The sequence below is a fragment of the Acipenser ruthenus genome, chromosome 44, assembly GCF_902713425.1.
Source record: "Acipenser ruthenus chromosome 44, fAciRut3.2 maternal haplotype, whole genome shotgun sequence".
Lineage (NCBI taxonomy): Eukaryota > Metazoa > Chordata > Actinopteri > Acipenseriformes > Acipenseridae > Acipenser > Acipenser ruthenus.
In genome coordinates this window covers 8,149,694-8,175,521 of record NC_081232.1, presented here as the reverse complement: position 1 = coordinate 8,175,521, position 25,828 = coordinate 8,149,694, and the positions used below count along the sequence as shown (strand labels likewise).

Below are 25,828 nucleotides of genomic sequence, written 5' to 3'. Positions count from 1 at the left end.
AACTGCTGTATCTGTGTGCCAGTGTCTGAGTTAATGTCATGTGTAATAACTGCTGTATCTGTGTGCCAGTGTCTGAGTTAATGTCATGTTTCATAACTGCTGTATCTGTGTGCCAGTGTCTGAGTTAATGTCATGTTTCATAACTGCTGTATCTGTGTGCCAGTGTCTGAGTTAATGTCATGTTTCATAACTGCTGTATCTGTGTGCCAGTGTCTGAGTTAACCTCTTCAACTCCAGATTCAAAAATGAATGTGCACTCCAGGTACCAGATTTAGACATTATTGTAATTGGTCATTTTAACCCTGAAATTGGTATAAAATACTATTTGGAAAAAAGTCAATACATTTATAACATTTTATTAACCCTTTAGGCTCCTGTGTGCTAGATAGTCATATTCAATAAAGCAAGACAGACAGAAACGTTTGATCTTTTTTTACATTTTATTTTGTAGAACAAACATACATTATATCTATATGTTAGTTAGCAAAATGTACACTGCAAAATAAATATTTTAATACATAACAGAAATATTCAATTTTTTATGTAAACCACATACAAAATGATGCATAAAAAACATTTTGTAAAAGGTAAAATATACATGTGTAATTTTTATGAACGATAAACAGTTATATAGAGTTACACTGTGAAATATTGTTGCAAGTTTTGTAAGGCTTGGAGATATTTAATTTACTATTAACAGTATTTCATGAGGTTGTTTTGCAATGAAGATGCTCTGCTGGTTCATTTTCCATGGTTTGTTCATGCTTATCATTGAGGCTGAACAATAAATAAAATATGTTTTGATAAAGCTAATACTTATTGCTTTTATAGTTAATTTTAAAAGCATGGTAATGCAAGTGCTCTTTCCTTTGATGTGCATCCTGGAGCTGAAGAGGTTAATGTCATGTTGAATAAACTACTGTATCTCTTTGCTGGATTGTTCTGATATCGTGCAAAGACAACGAGAGTACAGATTATAGTTCAATTGTCTCGGAAACAATGCGATTTTTAAAATTTCTCTTCAACAATGATCACGTTTGCTAATTCAAAGTGACTATTTAGTTTTGGGAGCTTGTATTAAACTGGGTACATTGAGCAGTGCAGGGGAACAGTCTGGCTTCACTGGGCGTCACGATCACGTCTGATAATGGCACTGCCTGTGCTGGACTAGAAGCCTTGTTGGACTTCCACGTGTAACCTGTGCGTTTTTTATAGAGCCACAGACCGACACAGAGCCCTGCAATCACACAAAGAGCAAGAACTGCTCCTAAACCCCACCAGGCGTGTCGGTCAGAGCTCAGGACTGTCACATGAGCTGGTGCTGTTGTGGGTGGAGCCGGAACCACGACTACCTCAGTCAGGCCCGACCTGGACAGTCTGGGAGTGGAAACAGAGCACCTGTATTCTCCAGCATCTTCCTCCCTGACTCTCCTCAGCAGTAGAGAAGCGTTCCCGCGCTGCAGCTCAGAATCAAACAGGCTGGTCCTGTTCACATAGTGAGGGGACTGATCGGCAAGCTGGTCTGTGTTGTTGCGGATCCTGTGAACGATGTGGTCCGATTCTGCTCTTCTCCAGATCACACCTGACTTCTCATCCCAGCCCCCAGCTGTGTAGTCGAAAGAGCAGCTCAGGATACAGTCCTGCCCCTCAGTACAGTTCACTGAGCTCGGGACATTCACAAACTCACTGTCGCTGCTCACACTGCCAGCAGCCAGTATGAGGATTGCCAATACCCCGGTAACAGCAGCAGCAGCAGGGCCAGTGAAGCACACTCTCCTCCTTAACTGGATCCTGGACTTGGTCCTTCTCTTCAAATAGAGCCTGAACAGGAGAAGAGCAAAAAGTTCAGAGAGTGAGAGAGACAGAGAGTGAGTGAGTGAGAGAGAGACACACACACACACACACACACAGCACCAGGGTTCAGAAACACAGAAAGAGAGAGAGAGAGACACACACACAGGGTTATAAACACACACACAAAGGGTTATAAACACACACACAGAGGGTTGTAAACAGACACGCAGGGTTCAGCACATTTATGACTTGGACACTCACTGGGACAGTTTGCTCCCAGGCTGCCTGATGTGATCCGGTGCCAATGAAACAAGTTCAATAGCGAGCAGAAACTTGAAACAGAACAGAAGACAAGAAGAGGAGAAAGTGACACATCAAACTCAGAGCAGAGAGCAGGACAAGAAGGGCACACATTGAAGCCAAGAGAAAAGAAACCCTGGAGTACAATACTGGATCGGGGGTCTTACTGGTTCCAGGGCAGCTCAGGTGAATTCAGGGACGCTTCTTCTCCTGCAGAGTCCATCCTCTTTGCACGCTCCGTCTGCATCTCTGTACCGACACACAAGAGAAATCTTAAATTCATACCACGTTACACACTGGAGTCACTAAATATTCAAAGACTCGTCTGTCTGTTTATCATTATTATTACACATCACAGCACTCTTCGTTATAGACTATATACTCCAGGAAAGTTTCATGAAATTAAACCCACAAGGAAAGAGCCATTGTGAACGCCTACAGATTAACAACCAGAAAAACTACACTTCCCATGAGCCTCTCTTGCAGGTTCACTTCAGCTACAGGATGCACAGGATTTCATTCGTTTTCTTTTTATTAAGATTCAAAAAAGCGTGACTCGTAGAGCAGCTGCTGAGATTAAGCATCCCAGGCAGGCACTGCATGCTGAAGGAGGTGATGACGTAGGAAGGAGTCTCACATGAAAAATATATAAGTCACGTTCAAGCGTTTGAACATAACAAATATCAGGATTTATTTGTTCCCAGTTTAGGGGTTTGGAACACAGTATTCTCTACACAGTATAATTCTCTACCATCACGTTTCTCAATCCCAATGTAGTGCTATATATGTGGGCTGGTTATAGCCATCAGCACTGAAAATGATCACAAGCAAAGGCTTGAGTTCACCCCCTTTTCTATCCAAACTAGAGAGCGGTTGACTTGAACCACAGCATAGACTACAGCTCCCAGAGTGCATTGCAACACCAGTGGGAAGAGGTTCTTCAGAAAGGCCTTGTGAAAGCTACAATGCCTCCAACAGAGATGCGCCTGCAACAGATCCACCAGACTGCTAGGCAACGGAGCGAATGCAGCATTTGTGCCACACGAACAAATGGCTTCTAGTAAAGAATAAAAAGTTGGGGTACTTAACATGTCAGTCTTTAAAATCGTTGGGACCGCACAAGTCACAAGGGCTGAGGATCTCAACAGAGTGGGGTGAGTGTTCAGTGCCATGTTATCAATCAATCAATCTTTATTTTATATAAGAACACAAGAACATTATTCTTATGTTATTCTTAAGCTATTCCTAATCTACATTAATGATTTCGATTCTGGTATAGTAAGCAAACTTTTTAAAATTTGCATACGACACAAAAATAGAAGTTACCAATTTATCCAGTTGTTTATACTGAATCCAGGTAAAATACCCAGATGCAAACACTGCAGCAGCAAAGGTCATTCAAAATGATCTAGACAGCATTCAGAACTGGGCAGACACATGGCAAGTGACATTTAATAGAGAAAAGTGTAAAGTACTGCACGCAGGCAATACAAATGTGCATTATAAATATCATATGGGAGATACTGAAATTGAAGAAGGGAACTATGAAAAAGACCTAGGAGTTTATGTTGACTCAGAAATGTCTTCATCTAGACAATGTGGGGAAGCTGTAAAAAAGGTCAACAAGATGCTCGGATATATTGTGAGAAGTGTTGAATTTAAATCAAGGGAAGTAATGTTGAAACTTTACAATGCATTAGTAAGACCTCATCTAGAATATTGTGTTCAGTTCTGGTCACCTCGTTACAAAAAGGATATTGCTGCTCTAGAAAGAGTGCAAAGAAGAGCAACCAGAATTATCCCAGGTTTAAAAGGCGTGTCGTATGCAGACAGGCTAAAAGAATTGAATCTATTCAGTCTTGAACAAAGAAGACTACGCGGTGATCTGATTCAAGCATTCAAAATCCTAAAAGGTATAGACAATGTCGACCCAGGGGACTTCTTTGACCTGAAAAAAGAAACAAGGACCAGGGGTCACAAATGGAGATTAGATAAAGGGACATTCAGAACAGAAAATAGGAGGCACTTTTTTACACAGAGAATTGTGAGGGTCTGGAACCAACTCCCCAGTAATGTTGTTGAAGCTGACACCCTGGGATCCTTCAAGAAGCTGCTTGATGAGATTCTGGGATCAATAAACTACTAACAACCAAACGAGCAAGATGTGCTGAATGGCCTCCTCTCGTTTGTAAACGTTCTTATGTTCTTATATATATGATCCGTATTGTGTAATCCATTGACAGTTGCTAGAGGTTGTACTGTTATTTTAAGTGTGTGTGAGCTCTGTAATAAAGTGAACCCAGATTTGATTAACCTGGTCGGGGTTCCTTGGTTGTTCCTCTGGGGTCGGGGTGAGCCGCACGGATTTCATAGGAGGATAATAAAGTAAAACAAAATGGCTAAGATAGTGCTGGTCATTTCCGATCAGCTTAGCCAGTGGTTTTAGTTTCTAGCCCCTGCGCCCATCCACCCCCGCAAACCTCCCCACCCCAAGCCCCCCGCTCAACTCCCCCAGCCCCCCCGAGCCCCCCACGAGCCCCCCGCTCCACTCCCCCAGCCCCCCCGCTCCCTCCCCCAGCCCCCCCCGCACACCTCCCCACCCCAAGCCCCCCCTCCCCCAGCCCCCCCCGAGCCCCCCCTGCTCCCCTCCCCCAGCCCCCCCAAGAACCCTGTATCTTCTTCGGACGCAGTGTCGTTCAGTGGGTGACAGACCGATAGGATGCAACCCATGTTGAAGCAGATTTAAAGTGACGTATGTTACGTAGCTTTTCACCAGAGGGGGGCGTAGATAAAACGAGGAAGCACATTATGTAATTAGCACCTCAAGCCGTCTGATGTCTTTACTTCGCCAACCGGTCGAAAACTTCAAAACAAAGGGTGTGTTCCCTACCGTTTTAAATTGAGGGGGGATGGGCGACTGCCAAATAGAGAATGGCCTTTTGACAGAGCAGATTGTATTGTACTGTATTTTGATTATTGAATTAAATAACATTTAGTACACAAATACGTTTGTAATTCTACTTAATGAAAGACTGCATGTGCTCATTATTTATTTTTTAAAATCTATTATTATTATTATTATTATTTTTATTATTATTATTATTATTATTAATTCATTTAGCTAAAGCATTTATCCAAATCAATTTACAAGATTACTAAATTATTAAAATACAGTATGTTGCATATTTATTCTTACTGTCAGAGTAATTCATATTGTGCGCTGCACAGAATGTTATAAAACAAAAATATTGTGTATTTATTTATTGTTAATCTTAGGTGCACTGGATACGGCACTGGAGAGGATAAAGGAGTTGCAAGACCAGGATTATAAATTATCTTTAGTTTTAATTTTCTTTAGAGCTACAAATCGATAGTTTCTGTGCCTCAGATGAAGACTTCCGCTATTATACTCGCTTCTCATCTGAACATGTTTTTAAAGCTTTTCGGGACTCAACTGAACCGTCTGCTGGAAGACTGGTCTATTGGTTCAAGGTACAGAAAATGGGCTTGGTAGCAATTGATGGGCATACAACACCCAGCCAACACTTCCACTCATTGATGAGTTTTTATATATATATTTTGTCGTGTTGCCTGCAGGTTTGAAAGAGAAGGTTTTGTCCGACATTTTTAAAGTTAGTGTTTCCACTGTCAGTCGTATAATCATCACCTGGGCTAACTACCTGTATTTAGTGTTAGGTTCAGTGCCTATCTGGATGTCCAAAGAACAACTAAACACTACAATGCCGGAGAAGTTTAGACAGTATTGTCCAAAGCTGAGAGTCATTCTGGACTGCACAGAGCTCAGATGTGAAAACCCATCATCACTTACATTACAGTCTGAGGCTTTCTCGACCTACAAAAATTACACCATTTTCAAAGGACTGATTGGAATTGCCCTATGTGGAGCGATTACATTCATCTCTACACTGGATCCATCTCTGACAAAGAAATAACTAGGCCTTCAGGTATTGTGGGTCTTCTGTGAGGCTTCATTGCTCGTCCGAGGATCTTAGTTGAGAGAGCCCTTAGAGAGTTAAAGAGCACCACAGCTGGGATTCTGCAGTGGCACTGTCTCTAGCAGGCAGCATCAATCAGATTTGGGCAAACTGTTGTTTAATGGTAAACTACCGAGGGCCACTGGGTTTGAAAGGTGACAATCCCACATGAACAGAAATCAGAAAATTGTTTTTGCTGCTTGATGAGATTCTGGGATCAATAAGCTACTAACAACCAAACGAGCAAGATGGGCTGAATGGCCTCCTTTCGTTTGTAAACTTTCTTATGTTCTTATGTTCTTAACAAACTATGGGTGATTACTTTATATGAATTATCATGTTATGCACGAATGTAAGAATTGGCTTTCTGTGGTGGTGTACTTTTTTCTTTCAAGTAGCATATATCTATAATCGTTTTTGCAATATATTTTAATATAAAATGTATACACTATTGCAGTTTTGTTAGAGGATACATTAGTTTATCTCTAATGTAATCACAGTTTTACATATAGACTGCCCCTGTTTTCATTTACATCGCAAATTCTGAGCCGATTTGGTTTGCAGATAACGTCCCAAATTCTGGGCCGCTTTGGTTTTTAGATAACGTCCCAAATTCTGGGCCGCTTTGGTTTTTAGATAACGTCCCAAATTCTGGGCCGCTTTGATAACATCCCAATTTCTGGGCTGCTCTGGTTTTTAGATAACGTTCCGAATTCTGCATTTTTGAATTCAGGCCAGTTTTTGAGATATTCTGCTTAGCTGACAGCCGAGTTTCTAGTCATGCATGCACAGTTTACCACTGGACCGTTAATTCATTTAAGAGTAACCCTTAGTACATGAATCAAAGTTAATGTATTTCTACTCTCCCCAGAAAACATTTAGGAACATGGTACACCAAAAAAAAAAGGATATCTCATTTGCTTATGTAATGTCCATAAATATATAGTGAGGTGGAGGGGTTTATCAGAACTTCTGGGTTTAAGAGACCAGTGCCCTTCAACAACTTCAAATAAATCCTATTGTATTGTATTAGTCAACATTTCCCTTATCTATTCCTGATAGTTTATACTGTAGGTCAGGGGTTTTCAACCTTTTTTTGAAACTGTACCCCTTCTATCTGGAGGTTTCAGCTCGAGTACCCCTTTACAATTTTCGCTCAACTGAACGGTACCTCAGCTGCAATAAAATGGAGAATAATCTGATGACCCCCTCCCCCCCGTTTATTTAATAAATTTGAGTGACAAACTGCTGGTTTAGGACAGAACAACAAACAGTAGGCTTAATTCTTAAAACTTTTAACTACAAGTATTTGGCTGCACAGAATTGAAAAGACAAGTATTGGGTTAGGAGCACACCTATTTTTTTGTAACTTTGACGGCCTTTTTTAAATTTTGACAGCCTTTTGTAAAAGTGAAGGCCTTTTGATACCCAGCATACACTGCAATACCCAGCAAAGTTATACACTGATATTCTGATAGCACAGCAATTCAAATGAAGTTTGTAATTGGTTGTGTTCCTCAAATACACAATAACAAGTGATATTTATAGGGTATACAGTTATACAGCGATACAGTGGTTTCGGACATCTAAGAACAGGTACTGCGAGCATCTGGATTCATACCCAAAGGTACTCTGTAGCCTCCTAGGACATTCACAGCTTGTTTGACACCCTCTTGTAGTTGCCCGTTTCTGCATATAAAGCAAAATGCTGTTTGTCAATCTCTCTTTTTTCTTATAAATCACTCTTTGCAGGAATCATTCCAAAAACACTTGAATCAGTTAGGGACTACCAGTCTGACACTACAGGCCTTTAAATTGCAGTACCAATTTGCAAGTTGTTAAGTGGTTGCGTTCCTCAAATTTGCACTGCAAAGAGATATTTTAAAGAATAGGGTATATAGTGCTTTTTTTTGGCCTCTGCTCGCTTTTGGTGCAAATCTATGCTCCGAAACACCCAAGCTGATACTGTGATCACAAAACACTTGGAATGGACTTAAATTGGTGCTTCTGTTGCATAAATACACTACAAAATGTGCACATTTCAGGTCTTATATATAATGGACATTTTTTGTATGTATTTTGCTATAGGAAATCGGCGGGGGGGTGTCCTCCTGTCGTACCCCATGAGTCCACAAATCCTGGGCCAACAAACTCGCTAGTACTCTCTTTAGATGCACAACAGTCTTAGCTAAAGAAAATGGGTTCCTTCGAGTTTGTACGACCCACGACCGCCATTGGCCGAGCTTTACCCCGATGGTGTTTTTATAATGGGATTTGCCATAGGGAAGGGGGTGGTCTCTTATCGTACCCGTATCTCCACGACCCCTGGGCCAACGAACTCAGAAGGGCACTCTTTGCGTGCACAAGAGTCTTAGCTAAAGAAAGACATTGGCCACGGGTTCATACGCCACCCCACTGCCAGATGGTGGGCGTTGCCCCAAAGGGGTTTTATAATGGGATTTCCCATAGACATTTTTCAGGGTGCTTTATCTCGGGTTCCGGGGGTCCCCGAGACTTGAAAATCGGTATGGAGGTCCACCTCCAAGCGACATGTCCCCAGCTAGAAAGGACACCAGTTTAGACTTTTTTTTGCCAACCTGGTGATCAAAAGCTTTTGGAAATGCAACCTTGACATGCCATCATGCTGAAAATGTGTAAATTTATTGAAAATGTACCATTTGAAAACGGATGGCTCCCTGTGAAAGAGGGCCCCCAGACATTACCCTAGGAAGTTCAACCCGGTTTCTAGGCCCCAGGGTCATGGAGATATGACCCCGAAAAGGGTAGTTTTTGGACATTTTTGACAGGGCGTATCTCAGGTTCTGTGGGGGTTAGGAACTTGATTTTTTTTTTTGTGGCGGGGCCCCATTTTTTAACACTGCCATAGACATGAATGGGGCTGAATACCCGAAAATATATTTTGCAAAGGATTGCTACGGTGTGCATGTAGGGGTTGCATGGTGGTGTGTGCATGTAGGGGTTGCATGGTGGTGTATGCGTGCAGGGGTTGCATGGTGGTGTGTGCATGTAGGGGTTGAATGGTGGTGTGTGCGTGCAGGGGTTGCATGGTGGTGTGTGCATGTAGGGGTTGAATGGTGGTGTGTGCGTGCAGGGGTTGCATGGTGGTGTGTGCGTGCAGGGGTTGCATGGTGGTGTGTGCATGTAGAGGTTGCATGGTGGTGTGTGCGTGCAGGGGTTGCATGGTGGTGTGTGCATGTAGGGGTTGCATGTTGGTGTGTGAATGTAGGGGTTGCATGGTGGTGTGTGCGTGCAGGGGTTGCATGGTGGCGTCTGTGTGCAGGGATTGCATGGTGGTGTGTGCATGTAGGGGTTGCATGGTGGTGTCTGCGTGTAGGGGTTGCATGGTGGTGTGTGCGTGCAGGGGTTGCATGGTTGTGTGTGCATGTAGGGGTTGCATGGTGGTGTCTGTGTGTAGGGGTTGCATGGTGGTGTGTGCGTGCAGGGGTTGCATGGTGGTGTGTGCATGTAGGGGTTGCATGGTGGTGTGTGTGTGCTGGGCTCTTATGGTGGTGTGTGCGTGCAGGGGTTGCATGGTGGTGTGTGCATGTAGGGGTTGCATGGTGGTGTCTGCGTGTAGGGGTTGCATGGTGGTGTCTGCGTGTAGGGGTTGCATGGTGGTGTGTGCGTGCAGGGGTTGCATGGTGGTGTGTGCATGTAGGGGTTGCATGGTGGTGTCTGCGTGTAGGGGTTGCATGGTGGGTGTATACATGTAGGGGTTGCATGGTGGTGTGTGCGTGTAGGGGTTGCATGGTGGTGTCTGCGTGTAGGGGTTGCATGGTGGTGTGTGTGTGCAGGGGTTGCATGGTGGTGTGTGTGTGCTGGGGTCTTATGGTGGTGTGTGCATGTAGGGGTTGCATGGTGGTGTGTGCGTGCAGGGGTTGCATGGTGGTGTGTGCATGTAGGGGTTGCATGGTGGTGTGTGCGTGCAGGGGTTGCATGGTGGTACACGTGTGTGGAGGGGAATTGGAGTGCAGAGGGGCAGGGAAAAGTCTGGGAAGGGTAGGGTAAAAGAAAAAATACTACAATCATTTATTTTCACTTTTGACTCCCAGTCTCCTTTAACTCACTTTATGATTTTGTTTTGTGATTATTTAATTATTGTCAAAATAAACGGCCTTCATCTACTCACAGTTGCAGTCTCATTTCTGTCCAAAAAGAACCTGAAACACTTCAATATATTGATGGACGTTACATAAGAAAATGAGATGTCCTTTTTTTGGAATACCATGTTCCTTCCCAAAAATGTGTTTTAATATAAGAAATGCGTTTTTTTTTAACATTTACATTTTATTTCTGTTTTTTCATAAAAAAATAATTTAAAAAAAACGATTTCTGGGGAGAGCGAAAAATACATTAACTTTGATTCATGTACTAAGGGTTACTCTCAAATGAATCCACGATCCAGTTTATGGTAAACTGTGCATGGATGACTTAGAAACTCGGCTGTCCGCTGAGTCCCCAAAACTGGGCTGAATTCGAAAATGCAAATCGGCCCAGAATTTGGGACGTTATCTAAAAACCAAAGCAGCCCAGAATTTGCGATGTAAATGAAAACAGGGGCAGTCTATATGTAAAACTATGATTACATTAGAGATAAACTAATGTATCCTCTTACAAAACTGCAATAGTAACATTTTATATTAAAATATATCGCAAAAACGATTATAGATATATGCTACTTGAAAGAAAAAAGTACACCACCACAGAAAGCCAATTCTTACATTCGTGCATAACATGATAATTTATATAAAGTAATTCCTCATAGTTTGTAATATCAGTACAGTGTAATACCACATTATATTTTAATGGTAAGGTTGTGGAAAGCATATCTCTCTCTCTCTCTGATCACAATGTTAAAAATGCCTGCAAGCTTTTCCACTCGTGTGACGACATGTTCATGTGACAGACGTGGACCATTCAAAACGCGAGACTGTTATGCGGTTCCATCCCAGAAACCGGGTCTGGGTCATACCTCGAAAGAATGTTAAACAATATAGTTGATAGATGATATATATTATATAATTAAATAGTAATTACCTGAGCTCAATCTTGAGTGGTCTGTCTCAATCGCCTCAGTCTCTGGCACTCGCGAGCTTCTGGTGTTAAGAAAATTGCAACGGAAAGATCACGCGCGGTGTGTGAAGCACGAGCCGGTCTTCTGAACACTCGGAGCGTTTAGAGGCACGAGCTGCTTTAAACACCGGTGTATATTCTGACATGAGACCAGAAAGGAAATGCTGGACATGGCTATAGCAGTTTATTCGTACATGTTTCTTAGGAAATACACACATATCTTTGCTAAATAACATTAGATTGGTGTTATAGGGCTATTAATTGAATAATATAATTAGGTTTTAAAACATAATGGAAATGATGAACCATACCATCACTTTGCTAACCACATATATTGCTTTATTGTAATTCAGTTATTATTTTAATTGGATGCAGGTCAACTAAGCTTCTTCTACAATACATATTTTGTCCTCCAGCTACTTTCTCTTAGGTCTTCAGGTAGTATTGTACATGACTTCTGAAAAGATAAACACAGCTGTTTTTTTTTTTTTTTTAAATGGTATTTTTTTTACTGGAGTAATCTAGGTAAAGGACCTTGCTCAAGGGTACAGCAGCAGTGTCCCCCACCTGGGATTGAACCCACGACCCTCCGGTCAAAAGTCCAGAGCCCTAACCACTACTCCACACTGCTGCCTTGAGCAAGATACTTTACCTAGATTGCTCCAGTAAAAACCCAACTGTATAAATGGGTAATTGTATGTAAAAATAATGTGATATCTTGTAACAATTGTAAGTGACCCTGGATAAGGGCGTCTGCTAAGAAATAAATAATAATGAGGTGTCAGTTTGAATTATGGCCTTAACGGCGCCTCATATAACGGGACCGGAAAATTAGCTTGAAAATTCCTAAATTTGTGAGGACTTCTCGTTGAATTCTATTTAGACAAAACTGCACACAGGGTGAAAGTCGACAACAAACTAAATATTTTGGCACTTTTTTTTTGAAGGCATATTTCGTTCTACAAAGGTGTTTTACAAAGTGGGGACGTCCGCACAACGTCGTTTCTTCAGGACATAGTATCTTTGTGGAGACATTTTCTCAAATGTTGTCCCCACATTGATATTAATACACAGTCTTTATGAAGCACAATTAGTTCATTCTATATAGAGGGGGATGCAACGCGTTTGGCCGGAGCTGTATATTGTATTCTCGGAGGATTTATGAACCCTAAACATATGGATCGAGAGCTCTTATTATTCATCCAAATATCAGCACTTCATTTCTCGTTCATTATAGTGACACTCTGCTCGCTCCTCCCTCCTCTCAACTCATGTTACGATGGCACTGATAGAGTGAAAGTGAAAGTGTTTTCGCACAGAAATGCCTCTCGTTCGCCTAGCTAAAAACAAGAAGATAACCGACCTTTTGAGACACTCCCGAAAAGAACAAAACCTTTGAACGACTGAGGCAACGAGAAGCACGAGAAAGGTACACACAGAGAGAGAGAGAGAGAGAGAGAGAGAGAGAGAGAGAGAGAGAGAGGGGACAGTTTGTGATAGTTGAACTGAAATACGCATTTCTAAATCACCAATGAGATGCATGTTGAATATATTATTGGTGTTCTGAAACAGACAGAGATTTATTTATTTTTTTGTCACTAACTAACCAGGTCCGGTTTCTGTGCAACTTGCCACCCTGTATAGGCAAAGTTTATGGCGCCCCTACGCCAATCAGGTAATTTTTATTATTATTATTATTATTATTATTATTATTATTATTATTATTATTATTATTATTTATTTCTTAGCAGACACCTTTATCCAAGGCGACTTACAATCGTAAGCAAATACATTTCAAGTGTTACAATACAAGTAATACAATAAGAGCAAGAAATACAATAACTTTTGTTCAAGCAAAGTACAAGTGTGACAAACCACAATTCAATAATACAGCAGATAATAGTGATAGTGACATCAGGATATGATTAAATAGTGATAGTTACATCAGGATGTGATTAAATACAAAGTACTGCAGGTTAAACACTTGGCAGATTACAGTATTCTGAAGTACAGGATTAAATGCAGTAAAATAGGGGGCAGATAAGAGCAAAATAAAGCACATTTAAATGAAGGGTGATAGTGTCCCAGGATACGAACAGAGGAGTTCTACAGGTGCTGTTTGAAGAGGTGAGTCTTAAGGAGGCGCCGGAGTGTGGTCAGGGACTGGGCAGTCCTGACATCTGTAGGAAGGTCATTCCACCACTGCGGAGCAATGGTGGAGAAGGAGCGGGCTCAGGAGGCAGGGGAGCGTAGCGGAGGTAGAGCTAGTCTTCTAGTGCAGGCGGAGCGGAGAGGTCGAGTGGGGGTGTAGGGAGAGATGAGGGTCTGGAGGTAGCTGGGTGCAGTCTGGTCAAGGCATCTGTAGGCTAGTACAAGAGTCTTGAACTGGATGCGAGCGGTGATCGGGAGCCAGTGGAGCGAGCGGAGTAGTGGAGTAGCGTGGGCGAAGCGAGGCAGAGAGAACACCAGGCGGGCAGCAGAGTTCTGGATGAGCTGGAGCGGACGGGTGGCGGACGCAGGGAGGCCAGCCAGGAGGCAGTTGCAGTAGTCTAGGCGGGAGAGTATACGGGGCCTGGACCAGGAGCTGGGTAGCATAGTTGGTTAGGAAGGGTCGGATTCTTCGGATGTTGCTCAGGAAGAATCGGCAAGTGCGTGCCAGAGTGGAGATGTGCTGGGAATAAGAGAGGCAGGGGTCCAGGGTGACTCCGAGGTTCTTAGCGTAGGAAGAGGGAGAGAGTGTGGTAGATTCCAGAGGAACAGAGATAGAGAGATCAGAGGAGGGGGAGGAGGAGGAGGGAAAGAAAAGGAGGTCAGATTTAGAGAGGTTGAGTTTGAGGTGATGCGAGTGCATCCAGGAGGAAATAGCAGACAGACAGGTAAAAATATGGGAGAAACCATAGGATGCGATGAGGGGGCCCAGGGAGCGGGTGTAGAGAGAGAACAGGAGAGGACCCAAGACTGACCCTTGGGGGACTCCAGTTAAGAGAGGGTGAGGTGTGGAGGTTGCTCCACGCCAGGTTACCTGGTAAGTGCAGTTGGAGAAGTAGGAGGAGAACCAGGCCAGAGCAGTGCCAGAGATCCCCAGGTCAGCAAGAGATGATAGTAGAATAGAGTGATCAACAGTGTCAAAGGCAGCAGAGAGGTCGAGGAGAATTAGGGCAGAGGAGAGAGAGGCAGCTCGGGCACACTTAAGTGAGTTGGTGACAGACAGGAGGGCGGTTTCAGTGGAGTGAGCAGAGCGGAAGCCAGATTGGAGAGGGTCAAGCAGAGACTGGTTGGACAGGAAAGCAGAGAGCTGGCAGTGTACAGTCCGCTCGAGGATTTTGGAGAGGAAGGGTAGGAGGGAGACAGGACGGTAGCTCTGGAGGGAGGTGGGGTCGAGAGTAGGTTTTTTGAGGAGGGGAGTGATAGAGGCTTTTTTGAAGGCAGAGGGAAAGATACCAGAAAGTAGAGAGGTGTTGAGGAGGGAGGAGACGAAGGGGAGTAGAGCAGGAGCAGCAGCTTGAAAGAGGTATTTATTTCGTTTTTTATTTCTTTATTTATTTCGTCTTTTCATTTTGGCACAATCTTTTCGAGCTACCGTCAATCATGCTCGATGGGCGGGACAATAGGTGATCTTCTACCTTTGCCTGGTAGTGGTGCGGAGCAGTGATGGGCAGTTCTCGATTCTTTTTAGTGTCTCGATTCATTTGATTCAGTTCAGTTTGGTGAATCGATTCATTTCATTCAATTGATTCACTGATTCAATGACACAAAACCAATCAATGTAGACGGCATTAGGATTGTTTACGTAGGTTTATTTGAACCAGAAAGAACGAGACGAACTGCACATCACAAAAGCTAGGGAGAATCTATATTTGGTTGACTGGGTTCATAAACATTAAATATAGTTTGACAAAAAATAATAATATATATTTACAATCCTAGAGATAACATAACAGTTTGAAACATTAGCATTGTTTAGCCATCAGTATCAATCTAATTTAATTTCATCTTTTAAAAAAGTCAGTTGCATTTCTTATGTGTTTTTTTTTCTATACATTTGGAGTCACTCATTGTTTTTTACAACAACAAAAATGAGAGGCTCGAGCGAGTGGTATTTGTGGAACTAATCCGTGGTATTTATTCAGCACAGAGTAAAACGCTGTTTGCCTAATTCCTCTTCTATCCAGTAAACCTTTAGGGATTAGTCATGTGATCAATCACACGTTGAAGCAGACCCATAACCGCAACATGTACATTTTATATAAAGAAAGTTTAAATGTGTATATATATAGTATTTACCACAGTAAAATAACATTTAGAAAATGTATATTTAATAATGTAAAATATAATAGACGTTTAAGAACGTCATCCGTTAGAATGTGCAATATCCTCCTAAAAGGTCGTTGTATCGTAGCTGATACTACGTGTCACCTTGTGGACTAAGAGGAATCGCCGTCATTATTGAATTATAAAATATTTATCCGTAGTTGTAAATCGTCATGTAATCTTTGTAATCACAATATGTAATCACAAGTTATATAATTAAGCCTTGGGTACAATAACGTTACAATAGCAGTAGATGTTTGTATTTATTTATTTTGGAAATTAGGTGTATATCTCTATTATTATTATTATTATTATTATTATTATTATTATTATTATTATTATTATTTAGTAATTTGGCTGACTTTACTCAAGATGACTTAGAAGTATTAATCATAATTTGTGCAAAATAGTTAACTATAGATATGATTAATTTTGTATGTGTATAAAAAATACCAAACACACAGAGGCTACAACTAGTAGTGATTCATTTTATTATTTATTTGTTTGGCAGACTTACACAAGGTTACGTACATAGTAAACTAAGAAGAACTATAATTAATTATGGTGCACAAGCTTATAATCTGATTTGCTGACAGCGTGAAGCAGCTCTCTAGAAAGTACACACCGTCTGGATCATAGCTATGGTCTGGAGGATGTAACTGACGCCATTTTGGCTCACACAGAGTTCTTATCATGCACTAAGTAAGCGGGAATTTGGATCCAACATGGCACATACGGTCTTCAGTTTCATAACACTCAATGAGTTGAGAGACAACCCAGTTTCCTTGTTACAACGAACAAATCAGCCAGACTCGAGAGGTAAAGAATCACTTCATGAGTTTTGATAGGCTGGTAACTCGTCTCCATGTTAACAGACTCCTGTCTAATGCGCAACTCAACACAATCGTTCTACGTTTTTAACTGAAACTACAAGTCTACAAGCTGTGCTATGGAGCAAGTTCCCATGCTGTTTGCAATGCACTCTGGGAGTTGTAGTCTATGCTGTGTCTCAAGTCAACCGCTCTCTAGTTTGGATAGAAAAGGGGGTGGAACTCAAGGCTTTGCTTGTGATCATTTTCAGTGCTGATGGCTATAACCAGCCCACATATATTATAACACTGCATTGGGATTGAGAAACATGATGGTAGAGAAGTCTTTTGAATTCAGAAATGCCGGTACTGTGTTACACACCCCTAAACTGAGAAAAAAATAAATCCTGCTATTAGTAATGTTTAAACGCTTGAACGTGACTTATGTTTTGGGTGGGTGGCTGGAGGCGCAGCTCTGTCCAACCCACAGGAAAAGTGCAAACAAGAAGAATTCTAGTGCCACAAATCACTCAAATAAATAAAGATATAAGCCTTGTGTAGGTAAAATAATCAAATAAACCACCAAAACTCAACCAGATAATTAAGAACAATAACAAAGGAAACACAAAATACTATTACTAATCTATTACTAATCAATAAAGTGCACTGTGAATTTGTCAGGGGTGCAGTACCAGCCCAAGCCACCGGAGGAGCAACCTGCAAAGGATCTGACACAGCTGCAGTAAATTAGGTTTATACTTTAAACTGTAGTTTTAGAAATTACATCTATTCTATTATTAAAACAGTACACAACGTTTAATGAACAAAAACAATAAACAGGCAAGATAGTTAAAAGCCCATGTTCTAATAAAATACAGCAACAAATACACAATTAAATCAATAAAAAAAAGGACCGAGAGTGAGGAATCGCAAGGACATCGGGCTTCAAACAGCAATTACACAGCCCCCACACAAACAGCAATTACACAGACCCCACACAAACAGGTCAGTGGAATGGTTAAACTGAATCTTAACAAAGAAACACAAACAGCAATAAGAAAACTTCCAGTCTTCCAATAATCTACTGTGCAAAATAGCATTCAAACAGATTGTTTCACTACAAACAATCCCGTGTCGATACGGCTCACAAAACAACCAGAATCAATATTCTCACTTTCTTTCCATAGACTTCACTGCACACCGCAGCCCCGCCCGTCCTTTCTCACAGACAGAAATTGCAATGCCTCGAACCTCACCCATGATTCTCTCCAACACAGCATACATATATATCTGAAAAGACAAACAAGGAAATTAGCTGCCAATTACATAATGAACACATAGTATAAATCCTGAGTGGAGTGAATGAACACAACATGCAGCACGTAACCTGCATCAGGAGCGCCAATTACAAACAATGACACAATCACCTCAGATAAAGAGAAACTCCCGATAGTTAAAAGCACTGCATCCTTCTATTGTAAGTGACACCAGCCTTCGGTTATTATATAATTAAGCAATGTTTTAGCAGCATGTATTCTTAAAATGCAATGTGAAGCAACTAACATGTTAAAACAGTACCAACGCTAGTCAGTACATACAAAATGAGAGAATATATATATTTATATATATATATATTACCACAGGAGACTCCTCCTCTTCCTCCTTCAGGAGCTCAGCGTGCTTTACTCAATGTACTCAAGTCACAGTGTAATCACACACACCCTGCACAGCGCTGCACCACCTGTCTTGCTCTGAAAAGCGATCTCCATTCATCATTTGAAAATACTGCATCCCAATTAAACAAAGTGACGTCCCAATTAAACAACGTCAACAGCACTGGGAAGAACCGTCTCCCAGAGTTGTATCCCATTTCAGCAGCAATCCCAATTAGGCGACGCGCACGTGTGTGTGTGTGTGTGTGTGTGTGTGTGCAGCCAGGTTAGTTTATAATAAGCAGTGTTGGCGTGTATTCACAAGGGTTCAAAGCTGGCATGTTTGCTACAGGCTCTGGGTCCTTCTGGAGAAATGGGAGGGAGACCCTGTGCACCCTGTAGCTGAAATGAACCTGCAAGAGAGGCTCATGGGAAGTGTAGTTTTTCTGGTTGTGAATCTGTAGGCATTCACAATGGCCCTTTCCTTGTGGGTTTAATTTCATGAAACTTTCTTGGAGTATATAGTCTATAACTAAGAGTGCTGTGATGTGTAATAATAATGATAAACAGACAGACGAGTCTTTGAATATTTAGTGACTCCAGTGTGTAACGTGGTATGAATTTAAGATTTCTCTTGTGTGTCGGTACAGAGATGCAGACGGAGCGTGCAAAGAGGATGGACTCTGCAAGAGAAGAAGCGTCCCTGAATTCACCTGAGCTGCCCTGGAACCAGTAAGACCCCCGATCCAGTATTGTACTCCAGGGTTTCTTTTCTCTTGGCTTCAATGTGTGCCCTTCTCGTCCTGCTCTCTGCGCTGAGTTTGATGCATCACTTTCTCCTCTTCTTGTCTTCTGTTCTGTGTCATTTTTCTACTGTGTATGTGTGTGTGTGTGGGGGGGGGTCTCTGTCACTGTGTGTAGGGCTGTTTGTGTGTGTGTGTAGGGGTGTGTGTGTGGGGGGGGGGGGGTGGTGTCTGCCTATCTGTCTGTCTGTGTGTGTCTGTGTGTGTGTGTGTGTGTTTATAACCCTGGTGCTTTTTTTCTGAACTTTTTTCTCTTCTCCTGTTCAGGCTCTATTTGAAGAGAAGGACTGAGTCCAGGATCCAGTTAAGGAGGAGAGTGTGCTTCACTGGCCCTGCTGCTGCTGCTGTTACCGGGGTATTGGCAATCCTCATACTGGCTGCTGGCAGTGTGAGTAGCGACAGTGAGTTTGTGAAAGTCCCGAGCTCAGTGAAGTGTACTGAGGGGCAGGACTGTATCCTGAGCTGCACCTTCAACTATACAGCTGGAGGCTGGGATGAGAAGTCAGGTGTGATCTGGAGAAGAGCAGAATCGGAACACATAGTTCACAGGATCCGCAACAAAACAGACCAGCTTGCCGATCAGTCCCCTCAGTATGTGAACAGGACCAGCCTGTTTGATTCTGAGCTGCAGCGCGGGAACGCTTCACTGCTGCTGAGGAGAGTCAGGGAGGGAGATGCTGGAATATACAAGTGCTCTGTTAACGCTCCCAGACTGTACGGGTCGAGCCTGACTGAGGTAGTCGTGGTTCCGGCTCAACGACACCACTGGTGGGGTTTAGGAGCTCTTCTTCTTCCAGTTCTTCTTGTTCTTTGTGTGATTTCGTGTCTCTGTGTCGGTCTGTGGCTCTATAAAAAACACACAGGTCACAGGTGGCAGTCCAACTTGGCTTCTAGTCCAGCACAGACAGTGTCGTTATCAGACGTGATCGAGGAGCCCAGTGAAGTCAGACCGCTCCCCTGCACTGCTCAATTTACCCAGTTTAATACAAGCTCGCAAAACGAGATAGTCACTTTGAATTAAAAAATGTGACCAGTGTTGAAGAGAAACTTTAAAAATCACATTGTCTCCGAGACAATTGCCCTATAAACTGTACTCTCGTTGTCTTTGCACGATATCAGAACAATCCAGCAAAGAGATACAGTAGTTTATTCAACATGACATTAACCTCTTCAGCTCCAGGATGCACATCAAAGGAAAGAGCACTTGCAGTACCACGCCCTGCCTGCGCACGTCAAGGTTTGCCGTCTGTTCTCTGGAGTTTTTATTTTCAATCTGATCTCTTTGTATTCATGCTCTGAGGCAGGGTTAGTGTGTGTGTTTTGAAGTCGGGGAGGAGAGATGGAAATCATCAGGTGACTTTATTATCCAGTTGCGTTCCGTGCACAAATCCCTCTCTATCTGTGAAGACATTGACAAGAGCTGGAGATGATCAACGATCTCAAGTATATACAGAGTATTTCATGGTATTATTTCTGCAGTTCTGCTCGTCTACCTTTATTTTATATTCGTATTTGACTGCAAAAAATATATGGCAGCGTACATGGATTGTGAGAAGAGGAGCGCTGAAGAGTTTGAGCCGTGTGCGGAGGATTTCTGAAAGCAGCGACAGCACTTGGAGTATCTTTTACAGTGCTGGGACAAAATACTGTCATACCTCGAGGTTAGAAATAATCAAACTACGACACTCCTCTGGTAAAGAACGCAGCATAACCAATGAAATCGTATCTCGTGCTGTCAGGACGCCGGAATAGTAGCTGATCTTGAAGCGGAGTTCCACACTAGAAAATACAGACCACAGAAAGTCTGCTGAGTGAACGCTGTGGACAAACTGAAGGTAAAGTGTTTTAAGTTGTGTTTAAGTGTTTGCAAAGGCAATGCTTTGTCTTGTTATATTTGTTAATGTATGTATATATGTATTTATATATTTATTTTTGTCTTTATGTTGCCTTTCATTCTTTGAAGACAGGGTAATAAGAACATAAGAACATAAGAAAGTTTACAAACGAGAGGAGGCCATTCAGCCCATCTTGCTCGTTTGGTTGTTAGTAGCTTATTGATCCCAGAATCTCATCAAGCAGCTTCTTGAAGGATCCCAGGGTGTCAGCTTCAAGAACATTACTGGGGAGTTGGTTCCAGACCGTCACAATTCTCTGTGTAAAAAAGTGCCTCCTATTTTCTGTTCTGAATGCCCCTTTATCTAATCTCCATTTGTGACCCCTGGTCCTTGTTTCTTTTTTCAGTTCCCTGGGTCGACATTGTCTATACCTTTTAGGATTTTGAATGCTTGAATCAGATCACCGTGTAGTCTTCTGTGTTCAAGACTGAATAGATTCAATTCTTTTAGCCTGTCTGCATACGACACGCCTTTTAAACCTGGGATAATTCTGGTTGCTCTTCTTTGCACACTTTCTAGAGCAGCAATATCCTTTTTGTAACGAGGTGACCAGAACTGAACACAATATTCTAGATGAGGTCTTACTAATGCATTGTAAAGTTTCAACATTACTTTCCTTGATTTAAATTCAACACTTCTCACAATATATCCGAGCATCTCGTTGGCCTTTTTTTATAGCTTCCCCACATTGTCTAGATGAAGACATTTCTGAGTCAACATAAACTCCTAGGTCTTTTTCATAGATTCCTTCTTCAATTTCACTATCTCCCATATGATATTTATAATGCACATTTTTATTGCCTGCATGCAATACTTTACACTTTTCTCTATTAAATGTCATTTGTCATGTGTCTGCACAGTTCTGAATGCTGTCTAGATCATTTTGAATGACCTTTGCTGCTGCAACAGTGTTTGCATCTGGGTATTTTATCTGGATTCAGTATAAACAACTGGATAAATTGGTAACTCCTATTTTTATGTTGTATGCAAATTTTAAAAAGTTTGCTTACTATACCAGAATCGAAATCATTAATGTAGATTAGGAATAGTTTAAGAATAACATAAGAATAATGTTCTTGTGTTCTTATATAAAATAAAGATTGATTGATTGGTAACATGGCACTGAGCACTCACCCCATTCTGTTGAGATCCTCAGCCCTTGTGACTTGTGTGGTCCCAATGATTTTAAAGACTTTGTTAAGCACCCCAACTTTTTATTCTTTACTAGAAGCCATTTGTTCGTGCGGCACAAATACTGCATTCGCTGCGTTGCCCAGCAGTCTGCTGGATCTGTTGCAGGTGCATCTCTGTTGGCTGCATTGTAGCTTTCACGAGGCCTTTCTGAAGCACCGCTTCCAACTGGTGTTGCAATGCACTCTGGGAGTTGTAGTCTATGCTGTGTTTCAAGTCAATTGCTCTCTAGTTTGGATAGAAAAGGGGGTGGAACTCAAGCCTTTGCTTGTGATCATTTTCAGTGTTGATGGCTATAACCAGCCCACATATATTATAGCACTGTATTGGGATTGAGAAACGTGATGGTAGAGAAGTCTTTTGAATTGAGAAGTGCTGGTACTGTGTTACACACCCCTAAACTGGGAACAAATAAATCCTGCTATTAGTTATGTTCAAACGCTTGAACGTGACTTATATATTTTTCATATGAGACTCCTTCCTACATCATCACCTCCGTCAGCATGCAGTGCCTGCCTGGGATGCTTAATCTCAATGAATGCCATATTTTTCACTGTGAACAGGCTGGCTGAAGGGGGTGACGTCAGGAAATGAATGCAAGACACACAGCAACTGCGGGGCGAAACTGAGGCGCCATGGGGCTCCGCTTTTTATTAAATAAGAAAATAAACAATTTTAACAAAACACTTTCACAAAATAAACAGCACGTGGGCCAAAACAAACAAACAAATAAACAATAAAGATAACAACAAACAAGTATCATGCTGGTTTGAAGGCAGCGTGAATAGCAATTCTTTACTTTCTACGAATCAGGTTATCTGCGTCTCCATTTCAAGTACTGTGTGTGTGTGTGTGTGTGTGTGTGTGTGCAGCCAGGTTAGTTTATAATAAGTAGTGTTGGAGTGTATTCACAAGGGTTCAAAGTTGGCATGTTTGCTGCAGGCTCTGGGTCCTTCTGGAGAAATGGGAGGGAGACCCTGTGCACCCTGTAGCTGAAGTGAACCTGCAAGAGAGGCTCATGGGAAGTGTAGTTTTTCTGGTTGTGAATCTGTAGGTGTTCACAATGGCCCTTTCCTTGTGGGTTTAATTTCATGAAACATTCCTGGAGTATATAGTCAATAAATAAGAGCGCTGTGATGTGTAATAATAATGATAAACAGACAGACAAGTCTTTGAATATTTAGTGACTCCAGTGTGTAACGTGGTATGAATTTAAGATTTCTCTTGTGTGTCGGTACAGAGATGCAGACGGAGCGTGCAAAGAGGATGGACTCTGCAGGAGAAGAAGCGTCCCTGAATTCACCTGAGCTGCCCTGGAACCAGTAAGACCCCTGATCCAGTATTGTACTCCAGGGTTTCTTTTCTCTTGGCTTCAATGTGTGCCCTTCTCGTCCTGCTCTCTGCGCTGAGTTTGATGCGTCACTTTCTCCTCTTCTTGTCTTCTGTTCTGTTTCAAGTTTCTGCTCGCTATTGAACTTGTTTCATTGGCACCGGATCACATCAGGCAGCCTGGGAGCAAACTGTCCCAGTGAGTGTCCGAGTCATAAATGTGCTGAACCCTGTGTGTGTGTTTATAACCCACTGTGTGTGTTTATAACCATGTCTGTGTGTGTTTAGAACCCTGTGTATGTTTTGAACCCTGGTGCTGTGTGTGTTATTTTGACGCACCTAAGTAAGTAAGCATTGGCTCCTTATTTAGTGTCTGAGTTTCTAAAAGGTATAGACACTGTCGACCCAGGGGACTTTTTCGACCTGAAAAAAGAAACAAGGACCAAGGGTCACAAATGGAGATTAGATAAAGGGACATTCAGAACAGAAAATAGGAGGCACTTTTTTACACAGAGAATTGTGACGGTCTGGAACCAACTCCCCAGTAATGTTGTTGAAGCTGACACCCTGGGATCCTTCAATCCTTGATGAGATTCTGGGATCAATAAGCTACTAACAACCAAACAAGCAAGATGGGCTGAATGGCCTCCTCTCGTTTGTAAACTTTCTTATGTTCTTATGTTCTTATTACCCCGTCTTCAAAGAATGAAAGGCAACATAAAGACAAAAATAAATATATAAATACATATATACATACATTAACAAATATAACAAGACAAAGCATTGCCTTTGCAAACCCTAAAAACACAACTTAAAACACTTTACCTTCAGTTTGTCCACAGCGTTCACTCAGCAGACTTTCTGTGGTCTGTATTTTCTAGTGTGGAACTCCGCTTCAAGATCAGCTAATATTCCGGCGTCCTGACAGCACGAGATACGATTTCATTGGTCATGCTGTGTTCTTTACCAGAGGAGTGTTGGAGGCTCACCCCGCTCGGTATTTGGTTATTTCTAACCTCGAGGTATGACAGCCGCAGCACAAATAAATAACACTACAAAGTGTACTCGGGGAATCATCAGATGACTCCCCATCCCTGGCTCTCCTCTGCGCTCCGCTCGGCAAGAATCACACTGCGATCTGCTGAAAAGAAATGGAAGGGAACCAAACTCCCTGCTGCCCTAGACCTTTACCGCACTCTCCTCTCCTCCTTCTCCTCTACTCTCTCCTCTGCTAAATGTACTTATTTCCAATCTGTAATCCAAGCCTCCACTAACAACCCACGTAAACTATTCTCTACCTTCTCCTCCCTCCTAAACCCTCCCCCCTCCTCCTCCCTCCTCTATCTCCCCTGATGACTTTGCCTCCTTCTTCTCTTCTAAAATCTCAGATATCCGCAAACTCTTTAACATCTCTCCCTCCCCCGCACCCCCTCCTGCTCCAACCCCTACACCCACTACATCCCCTACTTACTCGCCCTCCTTCTCCACCTTCTTGCCCTTCTCAGACTCTGACCTCTCCTCCCTGCTCCAGGGTCACAAACCCACCACGTGTGCCTTGGACCCCCTCCCCACTTACCTCTTTCAAGCTGCTGCTCCTGCTCTACTCCCCTTCATCTCCTCCTTTCTCAACACCTCTCTACTTTCTGGTATCTTTCCCTCTGCCTTCAAAAAAGTCTCTTCACTCCCCTCCTCAAAAAACCTACCCTCGACCCCACCTCCCTCCAGAGCTACCGTCCTGTCTCCCTCCTACCCTTCCTCTCCAAAACCCTCGAGCGGACTGTACACTGCCAGCTCTATGCTTTCCTGTCCAACCACTCTCTGCTTGACCCTCTCCAATCTGGCTTCCGCTCTGCTCACTCCACTGAAACCGCCCTCCTGTCTGTCACCAACTCACTTAAGTGTGCCCGAGCTGCCTCTCTCTCCTCTGTCCTAATTCTCTTCGACCTCTCTGCTGCCTTTGACACTGTTGATCACTCTATTCTACTATCATCTCTTGCTGACCTGGGGATCTCTGGCACTGCTCTGGCCTGGTTCTCCTCCTACCTCTCCAACCGCACTTACCAGGTAACCTGGCGTGGAGCAACCTCCACACCTCACCCTCTCTTAACTGGAGTCCCCCAAGGGTCAGTCTTGGGTCCTCTCTTGTTCTCTCTACACCTGCTCCCTGGGCCCCCTCATCGCATCCTATGGTTTCTCATACCATTTCTATGCTGATGATGCTCAGATTTTCCTCTCCTTCCCCACCTCTGACTCCACCATCTCCTCCCGTATCTCTACCTGTCTGTCTGCTATTTCCTCCTGGATGCACTCGCATCACCTCAAACTCAACCTCTCTAAATCTGACCTCCTGTTCTTTCCCTCCTCCTCCTCCTCCCCCTCCTCTGATCTCTCTATCTCTGTTCCTCTGGAATCTACCACACTCTCTCCCTCTTCCTCCGCTAAGAACCTTGGAGTCACCCTGGACCCCTGCCTCTCTTATTCCCAGCACATCTCCACTCTGGCACGCACTTGCCGATTCTTTCTGAGCAACATCCGAAGAATCCGACCCTTCCTCACCAACTATGCTACCCAGCTCCTGGTCCAGGCCCTGGTACTCTCCCGCCTAGACTACTGCAACTCCCTCCTGGCTGGCCTCCGTGCGTTCGCCACCCGTCC

At 42.8% G+C, this 25,828-nt stretch overlaps 1 protein-coding gene across 1 annotated transcript; it reads right to left on the bottom strand.

The window, feature by feature from the left end:
• Positions 1–1,058: 1,058 nt before the first annotated feature.
• LOC117967123 (uncharacterized) lies at positions 1,059–24,137 on the bottom strand. The gene is made up of 3 exons (XM_059012233.1): positions 23,999–24,137; positions 2,262–2,343; positions 1,059–1,821 (listed from the first exon to the last, which is right to left on the bottom strand). Exons 2-3 carry the CDS (start codon positions 2,339–2,341, stop codon positions 1,059–1,061), a joined length of 843 nt encoding a protein of 280 aa, XP_058868216.1. The 5' UTR covers positions 2,342–2,343; positions 23,999–24,137.
• Between the last annotated feature and the right edge of the window lie 1,691 nt (positions 24,138–25,828).